Below are 20,925 nucleotides of genomic sequence, written 5' to 3'. Positions count from 1 at the left end.
GGGTTGGGGGTAAAGATGGAAAGGAAAGTGTAATTTAAATTTCTGACCTTTCTGTATTTTAAAGTTCTTAAGGTTCTTTGGCTGGCATCATCTCTGTCTATTAAATATTCAAGAATGGGAGTTTAAAAATATGTAAGGCACCATTCCCATAAAGCAATTTGCTTTTTATTCTTATAGGACACCCATCTTGTTTGAAATTTTGTCCTGAATTAACAACAAATGTAAAGGCCTTAAGGTGGCAGTGCATCGAATGCAAGACATGCAGTGCATGTAGAATCCAAGGCAAAAATGCAGTAAGTATGGCTCTCAATTGTTTATCTATAGGTAAATTGTTAGTATTCAATGTGAAGGTTTTTTAAATTATTTTTTTATTAATTTATTTGCAGATGATTGCTGTTTTCTTTTTGAAGTTTTAAATGCACACAATGTCAAATTTCAACAAGGCTCATGGTGCTCCTTCATTATATTTTATTGTTGATTGGATCACATAAGAATTTGTGACCTTTTACAGTTGGTTTCAGTCTCAATTAGTCTTAAATGTGTTATATTACAGGATAATATGCTTTTTTGTGACTCCTGTGATAGAGGATTCCATATGGAGTGCTGTGACCCCCCACTTTCCAGAATGCCAAAAGGTGAACTTTTAAACCATATTAAAATGTGTTTTATTACATACTCATTAGCCTTGTCCTGATGTCTGACAGCTCAGGGGTACACAGGTTACTTAAGCATTTTTCATCTCTCCTACCTTCTTTATTTTTGTGGGTTTGACACAGGTTGTGAACAGAGAAGTGCAAAAGCATTTAGTTTGGGGGTAATTTATATAATAAAGACTAATTCAGACACAGGCATACAAGACTATTCCTCTCCTGAAACCACTATAAGAATAAGTTTAGGTTAGTAAGTCAAAAGTTTAGAACACTTTCCATATTATTCAGTATGGTGGTTAGAGGTAAGACATGACCTATTTTCAATAATGGTGATAATGATGACTCAAAGTCCCGTGACAGCAACCATCACCATTTTCTGGGCCATTAGTTGTGTGGATATACCCATATGGAATGTGGTTTTTCTTCATTGTTAAGTTAGCCTAGCTTGGTCTCTGTGTTTTCATTTTATAGTACAGTAAACATTAAAAATAACTGCCTTTTTATTACAAAATGTATACATTTTCAGGGTAAAAGATTTAGAAAATATAGAATGACAAAAAGAAGTAAAAAGAATAATCAACTGGAAATTGCTTCCCTGCCCCCCTTACCCTTTTAAGAAAGAAATGGAAGCTTCTGTATATGTTTCTGTAACTGTGTTTTTATTTCCCTCTCTTAACAATAGATTCTGCTATTCCTATATCATTAAATATTCTCTAAAACAGTTTTTAATGAGTGTATAGAACACTATAGTGTAGAGAGGGCCTTGTGTCTATGGGCCACAGTGATGCTTTATTGGTACAATGTTTTTAAAATTTTGAATTTGGCTCTTTTAGGTGGAGCATGCATGCTCCATTTTGCCACTATCTTAATATTCTCTGTTGTCTAATACTGCAGGTTGCTTTACTCATATTTGTTATACCTGAGATTTCCTGAAGATATTTGACTTTGCAAGCCCATGTATAAACAAACCATAATTTATTTACCCAGTCCATTACAAATGTTTCCAATTTTTTCCATCCACGATTATTTCCTTAAGATAAATTCCTAGGAGAGGAAATGCTGGATCAAAGGCCTATGTACATGAAAGGCTGTATCAGTTTTCAGACCAACCACCAATGTATGAGAATTACCTGTTTCCTTGTATCATGACCAACATTCACCATTACTATATTTCATTGAGTCTAAGACACACTATTTTTTTTCCTTCACATTTTAACATTTTTGAAATTCGGTGCATTTATGGTCATTAGTATCCTAAATTTGATAAAATATGGTGTTATTACTTTAAATTTTTATCAATTTGATAGTTTAAAAAATATCTGGTAATTTTTTCAGAGTGAAATTAGTGAGAGTGAACATTTCTGTGTTTGATTATTGGCTGTTTGTATATCATTGTGCAAAGTGGCTGTTTTTATCCATCAATCATTTTTTTCTATGGGGTTTTCATCTTTTTTCTTAATGATTTGCAGGAGCTCTTTATATTTTTATTTAGTCAAATCCATGAATCTTTTTCTTTATGGCTTCAGTCTTAAATGTCAGTCATGCTTAGATTATATAACTATCCACATCCCCCCCCCCCGTATTTGTAACATTTAATTTTGTCATAATACTCACCTGCCTAGAATTTATTTTTTGTAGAAGATCGAAAGTAATTCTTCAAGATATATAACTTATTTGTTCTGTCACCACTCACTGAATCATTTTATCCTTTTCCTACAGATTTGAAATATGACCTTTTTGATAGTCTAAACTTTTCAATAAGTTTAGTTGTTCTGGTCTTTCAGTTCTTATTCACTGACCTTTTTCCTTATGCCAGATGTATAATTTTAAGTCTTAATTTTAAAATGTTTTATACTAGTAATTTTTTAGTGTTGAACAGTCCCAGAATGAGATGATAAAGCAAATAGATTTTCCCAGAAGTTCTAGAAACTGATTAACTTGAAAATGTCTTTTTCAAATCAAAAGATTATGATATCTGACAGGATCAGGTTTTCATGTGTGTTTATGTGTTGGAGGGAGACTTGGAGACACCTTGGGAAGAGTGTTAAGGAAGAATCTGAGATACAGGGACAGCCCTCTCTGTTCTCACCACCTTGACCTGGGGAAATTGACCTTTAATGACAACTTGCTGAGGAGAATGACAAAAGGGAATGGTCCACCTTCTGGAGTAAAGTTCTGCATACAGCCATCCTCGGGCAGCTTGTTACAGCTGCAATTTATATTTAATATCTCTCCTAAAATGAAACATTAAAATATTTTTCTCATATATATATTAATTCAGGGATGTGGATTTGCCAAGTCTGCAGACCAAAGAAAAAGGGAAGAAAACTACTTCATGAGAAAGCTGCACAAATAAAACGACGATATGCAAAACCCATTGGACGACCGAAAAATAAATTAAAGCAACGATTGTTGTAGGTTGAGATCTTATCGAAAGACATTTTTTATGTTGTGCTTAAAAAATATAGGTGATTGTAACTCCCTTAGATTCCACTAGACTTTTTAGTATCATTTTTACAAACTCAAGGGATGAAGAATATTTCTCCTTTTGTATAAGCTGTGGAAATTTTTTGAAAATTATTTTAGATTACAATTGGCATTTTGGGGTCTTGTCTTGGCAGTATTTGTAATGCCAAGAGACATTTTTCAAGCAGCAGGATGGAAACAGAATGTAAGAATTGGAAACAATCTTTCAGCCTACTTTATTACTAGCTGAGCATTAGGAAAGCTTAATTATATAAATACTTTCATGGGAATTTTAAAGCAAGAGAAGTTTTGTCCACTGATATTCAGTGAATCTCTTGTTGATCCAGGTAACATTTTAGAAAAATACTTCTCTTATCTGGTGCTAATTTAAAATTACAACTTTCAAAGATTCCTTTTATGTAATAAGAGTTTATGGAGAAACCTGCAAATGACTGTCTTCATGTTTGCCCCTCCGAGTGGGACAGGACCATTTTGTATGTGCAAATATATGCAAATATACATACAAAATAATATATAAGCAGTGGTTTTCATATCTGCTATGATAACCCCATTTTCTCTAGCCTTAGTTGCAATTAAAACCCAATAGAACATATAGCAGGAGTTACTTGGGGAGGTGGAAGAAAAAATAAGAGGTGACTTGGGTGTATTTTTTTTAACATTATTTAGATTTGACTCAACATTAATTAAGGTGTTTACAAATGAAATCAGTAGACTTGCATATCTGAAGCAGTTCTATCAGTGAGACATTGGCCTTCACTTTTAAGCTCAATGAAAGTAATGGTCATGGTGATATAGAAATGAATAGATGCTCTGCACAGACCATGAGCAAAAAACATCAGGTATCTTATTCACTTGCTTCTCCCTAATTTAATCTGAAGCAATTATCTATATAAACTGCTCTCAGTATTTTACACCATTATCTCCCAAAGGAGAACTAGAAAATGCATGTTCCCTCCTAGAATGTTCTGTGAAACACTGTGAAAACTTAACTGTGGACACTTTAAATGGAGTTTTCGTTAATTTCTCCAGACAAACATGAAACATACTTACGAATAAAATTTTCATATTAGCATCATTTGAAGTAGAGATTATATGTTTTTGCATTCATCCTATGTAAGCATTATTCTTAAATTGGGACTCTATCCTTAGGGCCCAATTAAAAAAACCAAATTAGGATATAAACTTTCTAAACAAAGGACACAGCTGAAAATTGCATCTGGCACAAATCCTAACTTTTTGTTTGTCCAAAATTGTCCTTTGAGCTTAGGAATTTTTAAGACAGTCTAGGGAGTATTTTCTTTTTACATGCTTTATAAGCATATTATCCTTTCTGGGCAATCGATTCCAGATACAGTCCAAATGCAGCATTCTGATGTGCAACATTTTAGCTTAGATGAGTTTTTTTATTGATGACACTTGAAATCTCTGGTTAACCTGATTTGGCTGAATCCATGGCGCCAGGCAAAGTTCCTGGCGTTTGAACTGCCTCAGATGAGCTGAGTAGTTTGCCTCATTGATCTGCACCAGCCTCTCCTTCAGCTGACTGCTAAAATTGTTCATTAAATCTTTATGAACAAGATGACCACTAAAGTGTGCTCTTCTATTTGGAATTACTTGAGATATTTTTATAATTCAATATCATATCATTTCCAGGCTTCCATTTCTTCATTATTAGCCTTCAGCTAAATTGATAATTTTTAAAGTGCATTCTTGGGCCCAAGCACTGCCGTAATTCACATGCTAATGTTTCTATTGTATAAAATTCTGCTGCAAAATGGGTAGCTTTCCAATCCCCAGCCTGAGGTGAAGGCAGACAGCTGCTGTTCCTGTAAGCAGCCATGTTAGTGGAGTGGCCTGCATTGTTGACCACGCAACTGTATGGGCAGAACCAGTTATCTTGATGCTTCAAGTGAAATGGGATAGCCGTCAGAACCACTGTGTAAAGATTCTGACACCAAGTATATGATAATGACCAGGGTAAATGTGCCGCTTCTTCACCAGATTTTCCTTGTCATGTCTGACCTGCTGTAGCTTTTCTTTAATCATTTCTTTAGTTTTTTGCTATTGTTGTCCTTTTTCCAGCAATATTTTATGCTGTAATTAGTTGTTTCCTCTTAGAGAGTATTATTGGTTATCCTATCATCTTAAGCATAAACTGCTGAGAGGCAGTCTCTTTTAAGATTTTCTTTTTTAAAAAAAGTACTCATGTATGCATAGTCAAATTCTATTTATATAAATTTTCAAATTGAATTAATGTTCCTTCTAACTAGAGGATAGATAAGCTAAATCTTTTGCTTTTAGATAGCATAACTTACTTCCTTTAATATTTAAATTAAGAATTCATAATTACTTGTGATGATACAAGGGGTAGCATTTTACTTAATTATAATTAAAGCATTGGGTGTACTTTTAGTTTCCAATATTTTCTTCTGTTGCCCTTGGGTCCACATGGATTCTTCCAGCACCTGTTGGATGGGCTCTGGGAGAATCATGACATGGCAAAAGTAGTTACTGCTACCTGTTTCAACAGAGAAACATCTAGCTGGAGACACACACACACAAAAGCAGTTGTTAGGGTTACAATTCAGTTTTTTAAGTTTAAGCACATTAAATGCATCTAATTGCTATAAACTTGTTTTAGATACCTTTATAATTCTATTACTAAATGCTGATACTATTCTCTAAATTTTTGCCTAGGTCTGTAACCAGTGATGAAGGATCCATGAATGCATTCACAGGAAGGGGGTCACCTGGTAGGGGTCAAAAGACTAAAGTCTGTACCACACCTTCATCTGGTCATGCTGCATCTGGGAAGGACTCAAGCAGCAGATTGGCTGTTACAGACCCCACTCGGCCTGGTGCCACCACCAAAATCACCACCACCTCCACCTACATTTCTGCCTCTACACTTAAAGTTAACAAGAAAACCAAAGGGCTCATTGATGGCCTTACTAAGTTTTTCACACCATCACCTGATGGTCGCAGATCACGAGGTGAAATAATAGACTTTTCAAAGCACTATCGTCCAAGGAAAAAGGTCTCTCAGAAACAGTCATGCACTTCTCATGTGTTGGCTACAGGTACCACACAAAAGATAAAACCTCCACCTTCTTCACTTCCACCCCCAACCCCCATCTCTGGTCAGAGCCCCAGTTCACAAAAGTCCAACACTTCCACTTCTTCTACCTCTCCCCAGAGTTCATCCAGCCAGTCCAGCGTGCCCTCTTTTAGCAGTCTTACTAATAACAGCCAGCTGAAGGCACTGTTTGATGGACTTTCTCATATCTATACCACTCAGGGACAGTCTCGAAAAAAGGGACACCCAAGTTATGCACCACCTAAACGTATGCGTCGTAAAACTGAATTATCTTCCACAGCAAAGTCTAAAGCCCATTTCTTTGGAAAAAGAGATATTAGAAGTAGGTTTATTTCTCACTCCTCCTCCTCTAGCTGGGGGATGGCTAGAGGACGTATTTTTAAAGCAATTGCTCACTTCAAGCGAACAACTTTTCTTAAAAAGCACAGGATGCTAGGCAGGTTAAAATATAAAGTGACCCCTCAGATGGGGACCCCCTCACCAGGGAAGGGGAGCTTGACAGACGGAAGGATTAAACCTGATCAGGACGATGGTAAGCAAAAGGTCAAAGCTCCAACCAAACCTGCGTCCCGTCCCCTTCTCCCCAACCCCAAAATAAATAAATAAATAAATTCCTATTTGTCACATAGGCCTTAGCTATTTCTCTTGTTCTCACTTCACCTTCATACAGAAGCAGTGAAACTTTGACCTTTATCTAATGCTGACTAAACCTCCAAAATGTTGTTTTTCCAACTAATACTCTCCCACCTTTTATTATTTATTTCCATTTGTAGTGACACTAGGACCCCCCAGATGCCTTCATAGCGTTGCTTATGGCTTTGTAGTCCCGCATGAGTAGCTACTGTCATGCTTCTGCCATGTTCTTTCCCATGCTGCCTCTTCAGCCACAGTGCTGTTTGGTCGTGTGCTGTCAGTGCTTCCAACAGGGGGGATCTCAGCTCCTCCTCTCCCTCTGCTCCATTGCTCTCTCATGACAAAGTTCATCCTGCTTCCTTCTCCACAAAGCCTGATCTGTGATTCTGTGAAGTGTGCTTTTTGGATGTGAGTGAGTCTAGTCTGTGTGTTTATATTCACTTTAGGGAAAAAACTGATCTCATTTGACAAATTGGCCCATTACCCTTTATAAAACAAAAGGCAAAAATGTGTCATTTGGACAAAGTGGTAGATATTCTTATCTCTAAAGTGATTATGGGAATTCTATAACTAGACATTGATATAACTTCTAATCTTGGTTGAAAGATATTATTTTAATTTGTATTTCTCTTAATTTCCCTCATATTTATTGAAGCTGTAAAAAGATGACTGATAATTCACATTAAAATTGGGTACAGCAGGGAAAGCTGCTGGATATTTGAGCGGTGCCTAGATGTAAAAGCTTATCAAGCTTGAAAAAAATCCCTATTTGCCCGCTATGCTAATTTGGTACCATTTTGGTAATTTACGGTGGTTACTCATGATTCAAGTCAGTGAATACACTTTCTGCTGGTTTTAAATGACAGATACTGAAATCAAAATAAGCATCAAACAAGAAAGTACAGATATAAATGTGATTGGAAACAAGGATACCGTTACTGAAGAGGATTTGGATGTTTTTAAGCAGGCCCAGGAACTGTCTTGGGAGGTAAGGCCAGGACAACACATTATAGTTACAAGGAAAATAACATGTAACTTTATATATATATATATATATATATATATATATATATATACACACATATATATATATATGACTATTATGAAATTATTGCTTTGCTGCTTAGAGAGAATCCTCAAAATTCCTTATGGATTTTTAACTGTCTTGATCTTTAAAAAAAACAACAACTATGCTTTCAAAAACAGTGACTTTGTAGAGCTGTCTCCATTCTTAAAAGTTAGTAAGGACTCAGCAGATCTCACAAAATAGACCAGAGTAGCAGTAACTGTATCAGACTTTAAGTAATGCTTGTAGGTGTGAAGGACTAGATTTCCGATTATTTTTGTGCAAATTCAGAAAATAGCCTATTAAATGATTAACAAAAAGGACATTGATTTTAAATTTCCTGATGCTTCTTTCAGCACAGATGGCCAGCCATATGAAAAATGTCTCATAATTTTAATCTCTGGCATGGAGTAGAGCAATATTGTGTTTCATGATAGGTTGTCACTATTATTTTCACTGTCCAGTAATTTCTTTAAATGATTGCAGTTAAAACATTAACTCTGCTTATTGTCACCAAAACATTGAAAGGTAAGGCTATTGGACTTCTCAAAGGCAAATTTATGCTGGATTGTCAATTTTTTATGTCAGTAGAATACATTCAGTTTCTATGCCAGAGTATTGATGAGTAGACTCCCTATGCCACCACTTACTTTCTTATGGGGTGAGGTAAGAGGGGTGTTTATAGGCTCTTAAACCTTATGTTTAGTGGCAGTCACTTGGGATAAATATTTCTGATGGTTCCTACTTAGGTACTATTGGGTATTTCCAGTCCTTGTTCTGTCCACCAGGGTACTCGGTATTGTTTTTCCTTTGGATATGATAAATTTCGAATTCTCCCCAATTTTTTGAGATTTGAAGTTCTTAAATACTGCCTTGGGGGGGGGGTGAAGACTACTTGTGGCATTTGTACGTAGACATGATGAGCAGCAGACCATTATCTAAAAGATACCGCTAAGTATAAATCCCTTTCTTACCAACATGGTAACAATGGCTTTTTCATTTATGAACATCTCTTGACTGTATCGGGCACTGTGCTAGACACTGGGAATCAGACACAGTAAATCAGGCAGGGACCTTACTTGGAACAATTCGAATAAGAGAAGATCAATATTAAACTTAAGACTTCGCAAGTCGTTAGTTACAAGTGTGTTAAATATTATTTCATGGAGGAACAGGGAACTATTAGAATGTATAACAGAAGTATTACCTTATAATTTCCTCAATTTTAATATACTGCAAAGGTCAATAGACATGTGTTTAATCACATCGTATTACTCATTTCCTATCTTGGTAATACTGTTTCTTAGTGCATTAGCATGTTTATATAAAAATCTTACTCAAAGTTGTTTATTATTTCACAAGGGCTTATAATGTTTATTTCAACATCATGAAAGTTCACAATTAAGGTGACTGTTCTAGTCTTGATAGGTTTTCATATCCACTGGTGAAAGAACCAAAATGTAAGTGATGATATCTTCTTCTAATACTTGTGCGTGTGTGTGAGTGTGTGTGTGTGTGTGTGTATATATATATATTTGTCCTTTCTTTTCTTTTCTTTCTCTGTGCCAGAAAATAGAGTGTGAAAGTGGGGTGGAAGACTGTGGCCGGTATCCATCTGTAATAGAGTTTGGGAAATATGAAATCCAAACCTGGTACTCCTCGCCTTACCCACAGGAATATGCAAGGTAATGGAATAAGCCTGGCAGGTACAAACCTTTCTTGCCATATATGTGAGGAAGAAAAATTCTAAATCAGGAATTAGATGATTTTGGGGGACATAAATTTGATAGTTGATTCTAAATGTACCTAAAACTATACTTTTGTCAGCACCTTTCTGTGGTCACTGTTCTATGCAAGCTCCTTCCTATCCTTAGGCGGGCATTGTAAATTTTGTCTTTTCACTTCTAGACCATGTTTTCTGTCTTTCGTTAGTTGGACAAATGTTGTTTGTGTATGATACCAAATCAGGAAAGAAAAAAAATTAACCTTTGTAAAATATTTAGTAGTTTCTTCTGAGTTGCCTTTTGTATTTTCCTAGTTAGGTCTGTCAATTTTGTCTCTGATTTCTGACATTTTATTTTCAAATTTTTTACAGAAATGTAGCAAAACAAAGAAAAATGGGAGAAAGTAAGTGGGAATGTGTAGCCTTAAGAGACTGTCCCCCAAATCTTTACTTTTAGATCCATTTGTGACTAATTTGTTTAAAAATGAGGAGAAAATAATGGTATCAGAGTTTTAATTTGTCTTGAGCTAAGATTAGTTGTGAGATCATCTTAAACTAATATGTCTAAAAATGGGTATATTGTCAGCAGATTTCTTCCTTCACATAGCTCAGGGTATACATCTTTAGTATCTTCTCAACTTTTTTTAGCCTACAATGTTTCTAGTCTAAATTTGACCAATTTGCTTTTCTTCTAGAATAGAATTCCTTTTCTCTACCATGTGGGTATCTGGCCTATCATCTAACTGGAGAAAGGGGTTGTCTGTGGTTGGGGGGTTAGAGGGTATTGCCAGGTGGCAGGGCCATGGTGGGGTGGGGAGGGAGGAGGTAGTGTTCTAGAAGACAAATAATAAACTGAAGAGTCAAGGGTCTTCATTTCTTGTCCAGCTTGTATCACTTACCTGTGTGTTCTTAAATAAGTTTTTTAAGTGTCTATGAGCTTTAATTTATATGAGTAATCATAAACCATGTGTTCTGAGAGCTTTGAATAAAATTTGCATAGAAGTGCAAAATTTTAAATTACTTTTGTCTGTGTCTATATCTTTCCCTAAAGCCTTTCTCCACATTCTTGTACCCCAAAGTCCTTGAACATGCTTTTGAATACTTTATTTTAATATTAGCAATGTCCACTCGAATGTAGATTAAGGTATAAGTATACAAATTGCTTTAATTCCCATGGTGGCAAAAAAAAACAAGGGAATGTAAGATGTCTGTTTAATGTTAGTGAAAGATTTGGTACAATTGGTAGAAACAGTCTTTTGACTTTCAACCCATGATCGCTGCTTTAGACCATATGTAGTTGTGTTAATAACTTCAAAGCTAGCTTGTTCATAAAGTAGAAATGGAAACAACTAAGCTCTGGAACTTCTCTGCCTCATAAGTACCCAAGTCATTTAAATAATAATGAATTTTTTTCTCTCTGAGTAGATTATTACAGTTACACCACCTGAGTGAACATACTTCTCAAAATACAGTAATTTGAAAAGTATACATGGTTACCTATTACCTAACAGGATGCATCCTTATTACTATTTTTTAGAGTAATGTTTCTGAGTCTGAAAACCTCCCTTTCTGTAGGACATTTTAAGGAAACAAAGGATTTGTTCAGAAAGTAGAGGCACTACATTATTATATTGAAAATTAATGTAAGGTTTTTACACTCTTTACTATTGACTTTCTTCTATTTTTGAAACTGTTTGTTTCAAATATTATTACATCCTTTTCATGACTTAGAGAAAACTGAACAATATTTAATATTTTCCCCCTAAACTCTATAACCAATCTGATAGACTCTTTGTCTTTTAAATTTTAACAGATTACCAAAGCTTTACCTGTGTGAATTTTGTCTTAAATATATGAAAAGTAAAAATATTTTGTTAAGGCACGCAAAGAAATGTGGGTGGTTTCATCCTCCAGCAAATGAAATTTACCGAAGGAAAGACCTTTCAGTATTTGAGGTAAGGCATGTATAAATAAAAAATTCAGCTTTCTGAATCTCAGTAATTCTAATTGTTGACTGTGTGCTGATTTGTTTGTAGAAGGTGCAAAGTATTTTTAATTTTGGCATTGAAATTCAGGTTGCTCTTTAAAATATCTGTGTTTTGGAATGTTTAACCATATTAAGCAACCATTTAGATTGATGATGAATTCCTACTTCATCACATTAACTTTTTTTGTCTTCCCCCAAGTCCCTGTGTGCACCAGACACATTCACCAGTGAATTTATGATCTCCCCAGCTCTTTGTAAATTCTACTTTCTTTGGCAGAAGAAATTAGCTTTGTTCAGCAAATCCAGCCAATGTCTGGCAGGTGCTCACTCTTCCAGGGAATTGAGCAGCTGTACATATCTCCTCAATACACAACCACCTGTGTTTCCATCCATTTCTTGGCAGGGTGGATAATCCTTTTGGTGAGATCCCAGCAGATGTAGGAACTCCTTTCCAACCCCCACCTGGGTGGATCTCCATCCCTGGAGAACTCTGCTATTCACTAGAACCCCTTGTAGCCATATGTCTGTCATTGTAGGTTTTTGAAGGCATTTTGTGTTTTCAGAATTGATTTAGTAGCAGGTCTTTGCCTCTACGTAGTTTCTTTGTTTAATCATGTTTCTGCTGTCAGTTTCAGGGATCCAGTTTAGCTGAGTCAGTTATACCTTGATGAGACCATTCCTTTCTTCCATGTAATAGGACTTCATTCTCTCCTTCACTGTCTTCACTCCTGTTGAGCATTTCCATTGCCCTGCCTTATTTTCTTCTGTTACCCATCTTGGTACATTCTTTTTCATTCCTGGGTGCTTAGAGCAAGACTTCCCTGCAAGTTGACAGGCTATCTTTCTCTGAAGTACAGTTATACTTTAGGATTCTTTTTTTCTGAATTATTCACTGAAATGTAGTATTGTGCCCCATTTCTGATCTGTGGTGTCCTGCCGTAATATACATATTTTCTCATACAGACCAGGCTCCCACCAACTTTAACCCACTACTTTTTCTCAGCTGATCAGAGAACACAGATTACTCTACCTGTGTCTTATAATTGTTTTTAAAGACCCACTTCCTAATCATATCAGGTTCTTTCAGTGAGCTTAAAAGAAGAGGCTATTGTTGCTAGGAAGATTTGATGATATTTTAGTTCTTACTAAAGGGTAGGTACAGGGTTTCTTAATTTTTCTATCATCCTGTATCATTATCAGGCTCTTTTGGCAAGCTTGAAGCAATAAGCTAAGTAATTTTTTACTGTGGGATTGTCCTGTATTGTAAGGATTTCATCAGCATCCCTGGTGTCTAACAAATAAATGACAGTAGCACCATCACCACCTCCATTTATGACAACCAGAAATGTCTCCAGATACAACTTTGCCTTCGAAGACAAAGTTCTTCCCCACCCCTCACCCCTCGCACCCCACCACCCCACCAAGATGACAGGGCTAGAGGGAAAGCCAAATACAAGTTGTTTGTCCTTCAACAACTTTCTGTTGTTGGTCTTGGAATACTACCCAGTCAGCCCCAACCAATTGAGACTACAGAGCTGTTTTCAGTTGAGGCTTAACAAAATGTCACAAGTTCAACTTTCCTAATGGCTCCTTCTTTGTTGCCTTGGTTTTTTTCCTAGCCAAAATAAGATGGAAAGCACTGTCGTTGTTTTCCAAAGAATTGTTGGTTTTAAGCTGTTGTTAAATAAATCAGCATGAATCTGCCTGTAGGATTGAAATCCTTAGAAATCCAGGAAAAATCTCTGGAGTTAGAAATTCAATCTTGTTTGACTGGTGAGAATGGCCTACTGTTTCAGAGCAGGTACTTTTGGGTCATCCAGAGATGAGAGGGAAAAAAATCAGAAGCAGATTTATAAAATTTATTTATAGAAATAATGAAGGCGGGCCTCCCTGGTGGCGCAAGGTGTTAAGTACCACACTATGAAGCAATCCGCAGCCTCTGCAGCACGAGTTCAATTCCCAGCCAGCCAGGGAGCAACCCACATGGTGCAGCAGACCTCTCGACTTGCCTGCTGCTCCCCTCAGCAGTGTACTTCAGTCAATCTGCCTGTTCTGTTCCCCACTCTGTCTCTGGTGAATCCTCTTACCCCCCGCATCTCTGGACTGTACCTGAGCTTTTGTATGCATAAATAAATAAATCTTAAAAAAAAATAATGAAGGAATTGTATTGGATAAGTGCCAAGGTCCATATTCTAGAATCTAGATTAATATTTAGGGTACAGCATATAGGAAACATTTCTCTTACCAGTTTCCTAAGTAACTTATAAAATAAATGAAAAATAATCCTAGGTTACTGCTTTCTTCTCTTTATCTCTCCCTCTTGAATGCTTTATTAGTCATTTCACAAATGTTAAGAATTTGTTTCAATATTGTCCTCTCTCTCTTTCTGGTTCATACATATATACTTCTCTGTCTTTTCTTTTTGTAATGTTGTACCATTTCCAAAAGGATGATATACCCAAATACATGAAAACTTCCTTTAATTAAAGAGAGAATTGTATCCTCTGTGCCCATGGCCCATATTCGATTGTGTTGCTATGTGTGGGACCTAGGTTTCATCCAAGGGAAATAGTTATATGAAGTCTAAAAATAATCTGTGCGTTATAAAAACCTATAGGGCTCACAAGAGACTTGAGAACGGTCAAGTCCATTGTTAAAGAGCTCTGGTTAGCAGAGATCCATTTCCCTGAAGAAAAGTGCAAGGGAAATTCTCAAATCTGCTGTGCTTTTTGTTTTCAACAAGTAACTACATTTGATCAAAGAAATTGGCATCTGTGCCTAGCCTCTTGTCTATAACCATCAGTGTCACAGCTTGATTCCTTTATTTTGAAAAGAAATAGACTGTAATCATGGTGCTTATTGCAGGTTGAAATTCATCTCGCTTTTTCTCTAAGTATTCCCGACATAGAAATTTTATCTTTTCCAATTATATTTAAAATGATGCTTGGGATAAAAACAAAATGGAAGCCTCTTTTGCTAATTCACACTTCTGGGGAATAAAGATAATAGTGTTCACTTATTTAATTTTTATGTGAAGCCCTTTTGAAAATAACAAAGTTTAATTGACTTGAGCAGTACTTTAATCTGTTTACATTTTTTAATTTCATGTTTACTCGAATCAAATAGAGAGGACATGCATGATCATTTTTAACATAATGAAGTGCAAGAAAAATTACTCCATTTTAAATGGTTTGGCCTTTCTTTAGTAGCTTAAAGCAAAATTTAAGCTACCTTTAACTTACCCTAATTTAAAGAAAAGGCAGAATTCTGAATTGCCAAGGGAAAGCTGTTGCCTAGTTAACTATATACCTGTTTAATCGGATGTTTTACTTTTTAAAAAAAGATTTATTTATACATACAAGAACTGGGGTGCAGGCTAGAGGTGCAGAGGGAGGGTAAGAGGATTCACCAGAGACTGAGTAGGGAGCAGAACAGGGTGACTGACTGAAATACACTGCTGAGGGGAGCAGTGGGCGGAACAGGAGAGGTCTGCTGTGCCAAGTATGTTAGCTCCCTGGCTGGGGATCATGTTGCAGTGTCTGCGGATAGCTTCATAGTAGTGAGACTTAACCCCTGCACCACCAGGGAGGCCCCTAATGGAATGTTTTAATGTCTTGGTTTGGGATTAGAAATAAAATTACATACTTTACCAAATACACTTATAGAAGAAACAATTTTATATAAAAGAAACAATTTTATACTGAGTGGTATTTTTATGTTAAATAATGTTGTCTGTTTCTCTTTGCTAGGTTGATGGGAATATGAGCAAAATTTATTGCCAAAACCTTTGCTTGTTAGCCAAGCTCTTCCTGGACCACAAAACGTTGTATTATGATGTCGAGCCATTCCTTTTTTATGTCCTTACAAAAAATGATGAAAAGGGCTGTCATCTGGTTGGATACTTCTCTAAGGTAAAACACGAGCCAGCATGACCTTTGTTTTCTTTTTCCAAATGTTTTTGGTAGCACCCAATTCTTTGAACAGGGCTTTTTTATGACTATAATTTGAATAAGTGACACGTTTCTGAGAAACTAAGGTTCTTATTCAGAGCTCATTTTTGAAAATAGAAATAATAAGTACTGTGCCTAGGAAGTGTATAAAGGACCTTAGCACTTTTTGCCATCTTGGCTATCACCATCCACATAACATTGTAACTGCTGCCTTGCAGACCATCTAGCTTCTTTGATTTTCTAAATGTTAAGCTTATTTCCTTAAGTGATGTTAACATGAAGGTTTTAATGTAATGTAGCATTTAAGAGATAATTCTCATTTCTCCTCCATGTACTTCAGTGCATTGGAACACTGGAATTTGGGTAGTCAAGCTGATATAGTGACTGGTTTTAAACTTTTCCATGTCTCACTCTCTGTTATTGTTATAAGATCTAAAGCATCCTCACCTTTAGCCTAAGTATTGCCAGCTGTTTTCTTAACACACTGAGTGAATAGTTTGTCTTTTTCACTGGTTCAGAGCAATTCTTTCACATTCCTTGCTCAGAGGCTTCTGAGACTAAATCTAATGCAATGAAGGAAAACCAAGTGTGGAGATACTTATCAGGTTAATGACCTTAACTTTCCTTAAGCATCTAAGAGATGGTTTAAGATGCCAGAATGGTAATTATGAGACTTCTAGGTACAAGGTGAATGATCTGAACCCTGTGTTTTATTTATTTTATGATACAGTTTTTCATATTAGGAGATAAGTGAATTTTTATGAATCCACTCTCATAAAATATAAATGGAATGCTTTATAGAAGTGTCATTTTCATGGTGGATCAAAGGATAAAATATATATATAAGTCCTTTGCCAACTGTAGTTTTTTCTAAACTTAAGAATCAACCCAGACACCGTAAATAATATGAGTAAATGACAGAAGTCATAGGAAACTGCCTCAATGTTTGAATTCATGTATTTCATAAAGCTCTAAAATGAAAGTTAATTTGCACATTATAGATTCAATAAATGACAGTGAAAATTAACACAAAACTACAGAAATCTATTTATATAATTTATTAAACACCTTACCTTATATGTGGATAGGTCTTTTTCTCCGAAGAGTTTAAAAAAGAATAGTTGGCAGGGGAAACTGGGGGTCGGGGGTTGGTCTCGGAGAACAAAGAGGAAAGGACGCACAATAGTCCTGGGTGAGTTGGTGGTATCTGCTGGGGTACCACCAGTTTACCTCAGTTAAAAATAAATAAGTTAATTATTAAAAGAAAGAATAGTGGTCATTCCTTGTTAGGAAATGATATTTCTTTAAATGCATGTGAGTTTAAATGTAGGTGTTTGATGAGCCCTGCTCCTCTTGTCTGCCAGCTAACCTTTGGGACTACTGTTGAGAGTGACTCTTGCATTTTTAGTCTCTGCCTCTTTCTTGCAGGAGGCTCAACATTTTATTCAGAACAAGCTAAACTTTTCTCATTTTGTCACAATTACTTCTACAACATAGAAGCAACTACTATCTGGAATACTAATAATCTATGGCAGTGTAGTGAAACAAAAATTAATCTAAAATATAACCATGTTAAAAGACTATATGCAAATTAAGCCAAATGAAACCATGTGTCCTAACATGTCAACTGGAACGTGAAGGACCATGGCCTTTTGGGGTTGTACTTAAACCAAATTATTTTATTATTTGGTCAATGTGAATTGTTGCATGCATATTACTTCCTAAGCACATAATAGATGACTCTAAGCAGCAAAGAAAGAAAGAGTGTTATTTCATCTGTGGATTAGAATTTAGTTATAGTCAGGTGAGAAGGGAGGCTCATTCTTGGGTTAGATTTATTAAAAACTCCTAAAGGTAGGAATAGTTCTGCACAAGGAAAAGAATGTCATCAAGAATGAATACTTTTAACCCAAAGTACATCTCTATTTAGATTAGAGGGACTGGTTTGTCTAACTTAGCAAAGTTGACTAATTATTTGAGCCTTTGCCATTGATGTACACAACCCGTGATGAATAATCCAGCTTCTTAGGAAACTACACACAATATTTCTTCCTTCTTGTTTCTTAGAGGCTATACAGACAGCTACAAATGTGCAAAAGTTGGGAGCATATCTTTTCCACAAAGAAATCTTTAATTCTACCCTGTAGGGTTTTTTCCACAACCATTTCCTGTGATCTTTCAAATAGGTTCATTAGAGATCTGGGTGTTCTAAAGTAATTCTTTGATGTGGCTAGTACCATTTGTGGTCCATCTTATTTGTGGTTTATATTTGGCCAGAGCATTCACAACCTCAAAAGCCTTTTCCAGATCTTCTCTGCGTAGGTTTTGGCGACTTCTGTGTACTCTGAATAAAATATTGCTGCTCTGCTGCCACATCCCATGAAAATTTGAATTCTTCTTTAACTGTAAGAACTGTTTCCCATCATATTCTTCCCAGTTTTCCTCCTGGTTTCAGATTATTGGTAATATTTCAACCTCACTTTTGTTTGAAGGCTTTGGGATTTCTTGTTGCTGTGTTTTTTTGTTTTCCTGGTTTGAAATGCAGATTATTTCTCTAGCTTTTTGCTTTGACTATGTTTTCATAGGAGAAATGTATTCGTGTAAGTCTACCCACACATATACTATTTTAGTTTCACTGGGACATTTGCTCAAAGGCAGAAGACAGATTGCTGTTGCAGAATTGTATGTTATTTAGCAAGGTAGCCGGCTAAGTCCTAAGTTAACCCGCTGGGTAGTGGTGTGTTTCCCCCTTCCCCCCAAGTTACTTGAGCAAGGGAAGAATTCCTTCCATACTGTCTGTGTTCTGTTTCATTTGGTTCATATTTCCTTTATTCATATTTTACAGTACCAGCTTCCAAGAATAAAAGCATTGAGAGGCATGCTGGGAGTTGATAACTTGTCATTAGCTGATAGTTTAATTGATTAGCACAATAGGATTATCCTGCTTGATCCTGACCTAACACATTGACTCACTTTAGTGGACAGTTGTACAAGGACAGTGGCAGGTGCAGGGAATTGCCCACTTCAGCAGAGCTCTGACATACTTGATCTGTTTCTCCTTCCCTCAGGAAAAGCTTTGCCAGCAGAAGTATAATGTCTCCTGCATAATGATCATGCCCCAGCACCAAAGGCAAGGATTTGGACGGTTTCTCATTGATTTCAGTAAGTGAAGTGCTTTATTTAGTTTCATGATACAGGGAACTGATAGATGTTGAAGGCAATAGCAACATATAAAACTTTATTTAATCTAGTTTGTTGTTTTTATCAATAGATAATGGGTTTTCTATTTATATTTACATAGGTTAGAAAATCTTCCTCCAGTGAAAAATTTACTGCTGCTCACTTACTGTACTCTAGGAAATCGAGACTAGATCTCTCAGCAGTGCCACTAGCTCACAAAGCCATTACCCTGAATGAACCGGCAGAATTACATTCCATTTCGTGGTGCTCATGTTCATTAGCACCAAAAGAGGCAATTATTTGCGATTAAAGCTAAAGGGAGTGTTATTTAAAAGGATTTTCAGCTTTATAAAATTTTGCCTATAGTTTTGTACTGTACAGAGCAGGAAAGGGATATTTCTGTTCAGAAAAACAATTTTTAAGTTCCAACCTACCTTTTGAGCTTCCCTAATAGAAATAACTATCTTGTTTTGTTAATTTCCCTTTTTCTATTATGAAAGTTATGACCATGTTTATATCTAGAGTACCCAAGAATTTTTTTTTTACGTATTTGTATCTTCATAGTCTCTTCAATTAAAATCAAAATAATATGTAAAAAAATTATGTGCAGGATAAAGTAAAAAAAAAAAAGTTTAGTTTTTTTCTCTTTGTTTATATTGTATTGGATGTGTAAATACAGTATTAAGATGACATTTGGAAATATTCAAAATGTCAAGATAACATGAAGGCCAGCTATCCCATGATAATATTCATTTCTGATCATTTGAAAATCTGTCACTAGGAATGGTGTGTCTTCATTACCAGATTGTAGTTTGTTTGATTTTAAATTGAAAGAAGGAAAATTTAGGAAATGACATAATCTTCATAAGGTACCTCAGATGCAAAAGCAAAAAAGTAAATGTGCTCAAGAAAAACTCTGAAGAAATATATTGAGTTTAAATCTATATTATTAGACATTTAAATATTAATGTCTGGATATAAAATAACTTAGAATAGTTTTAGGCTAATTTGTCATTTATTGACATTAAAGAATATTATTCTTTGAAGTGTTTTTGAATTTTTTTTTAACTTTTAGATAACATTTCTAGTTATTAATTCATTATCTAGTCTATCTATTCCTGATGTAGCTAGCCCACAGAGGGCTACCTTACCAGAATTCACCTTTTTTTTTTACCCCCACAGACCTACCTATAATCAGTTCTAAGGCTACATCCTTTTGTCTTGTATTGAAGTTTTTGTGGCCACCATTTGTAAATTGTTCATAAATATTATAATTTCTAGAATACATAGCAACCATTCAAACTTTAAACTTTGATAGTATGTACATGCCTACAGAAGAAGGTAGACTCCTTGGCTCAATGTTCAAGATGTTCCAGCATCTAATTCCACCTTATTTTTAGGCTTCTTGATTTACTAATCTCCTCCTCAGAATTCTGAGCACGTTCCCATATTCCCATTCTTTGTCTACCTATTGCCTTCCCTGAAATGACTACTTCCTCTTTTCCCAACCTCTGTTGGCCAGAATTCTACCCATTGTTAAGACCAAGCTCAGAAACTTCCCATTTGACCCCACCTCATGGAGTTTCATCTTGTTCCCTTCTTGGCTCCTTATCTCTGTTCTATACTCAGTGTATACTTTTCTGGTAATTACTGATTTGTGTCATACTTCCAGTGTTCCATAAACTCCTTGGATACCTTCTTTGTAATCGGTAGGACAGTATTCTGCCTTAGATACATTTTTGTAATGTTTATTTTCTACCTAATTTAAAAATTAAAAAGGGACTGGTACGGGGCCTCCCCTGGTGGCACAGGCGGTTGAGCGCTGCACTGTGAAGCTCTCTGTAGCCTCTGCAGTGCCAGTTCGATCCCGGCCAGCCAGCGAGGGTGCCACATGATGAAGCAGACCTCTCCTGTCACACCCGCTGCTCCCCTCAGCAGTGTATTTCGTCAGTCTGCCTGTTCTGTTCCCTACTCTGTCTCTGGTGAATCCTCTCACCCCCCCGCGAATCTGGCCTTTACCCTGGTTCTTGTATGTATAAATAAATAAATAAATAAACAAACAAATAAACAAATAAATAAATCTTTTTTTTTTTAAAAAAGGGACTGGTACTTACTAGGTAAAAATGCAAGTCTCTGAATATAGTAGAAGCAT

The 20,925-nt window shown here is 35.9% G+C and overlaps 1 protein-coding gene across 8 annotated transcripts in view; it reads left to right on the top strand.

The window, feature by feature from the left end:
* KAT6B (lysine acetyltransferase 6B) overlaps window positions 1-20,925 on the top strand; it is a gene marked incomplete at its 5' end in the record, with an annotated part of 157,633 nt that overhangs the window by 102,081 nt on the left and 34,627 nt on the right. Inside the window, 9 exons of one of the 8 annotated variants that reach the window (XM_084246186.1) lie at window positions 178-293; window positions 554-635; window positions 2,932-3,064; window positions 5,835-5,890; window positions 7,734-7,855; window positions 9,503-9,618; window positions 11,470-11,611; window positions 15,393-15,554; window positions 18,662-18,755. In XM_084246186.1, the coding sequence (XP_084102312.1) occupies window positions 178-293; window positions 554-635; window positions 2,932-3,064; window positions 5,835-5,890; window positions 7,734-7,855; window positions 9,503-9,618; window positions 11,470-11,611; window positions 15,393-15,554; window positions 18,662-18,755 (1,023 nt within the window). Of the gene's footprint in view, window positions 1-177; window positions 294-553; window positions 636-2,931; window positions 3,065-5,834; window positions 6,767-7,733; window positions 7,856-9,502; window positions 9,619-11,469; window positions 11,612-15,392; window positions 15,555-18,661; window positions 18,756-20,925 lie in introns of all 8 variants that reach the window. The other 7 variants (XM_084246185.1, XM_084246184.1, XM_084246187.1 and 4 more) reach the window with 7 other exon arrangements.

Source organism: Talpa europaea, assembly GCF_964194135.1.
Source record: "Talpa europaea genome assembly, chromosome: 10".
In the NCBI taxonomy this organism is placed as follows: domain Eukaryota; kingdom Metazoa; phylum Chordata; class Mammalia; order Eulipotyphla; family Talpidae; genus Talpa; species Talpa europaea.
This window is presented reverse-complemented; position numbering and strand designations above follow the sequence as displayed.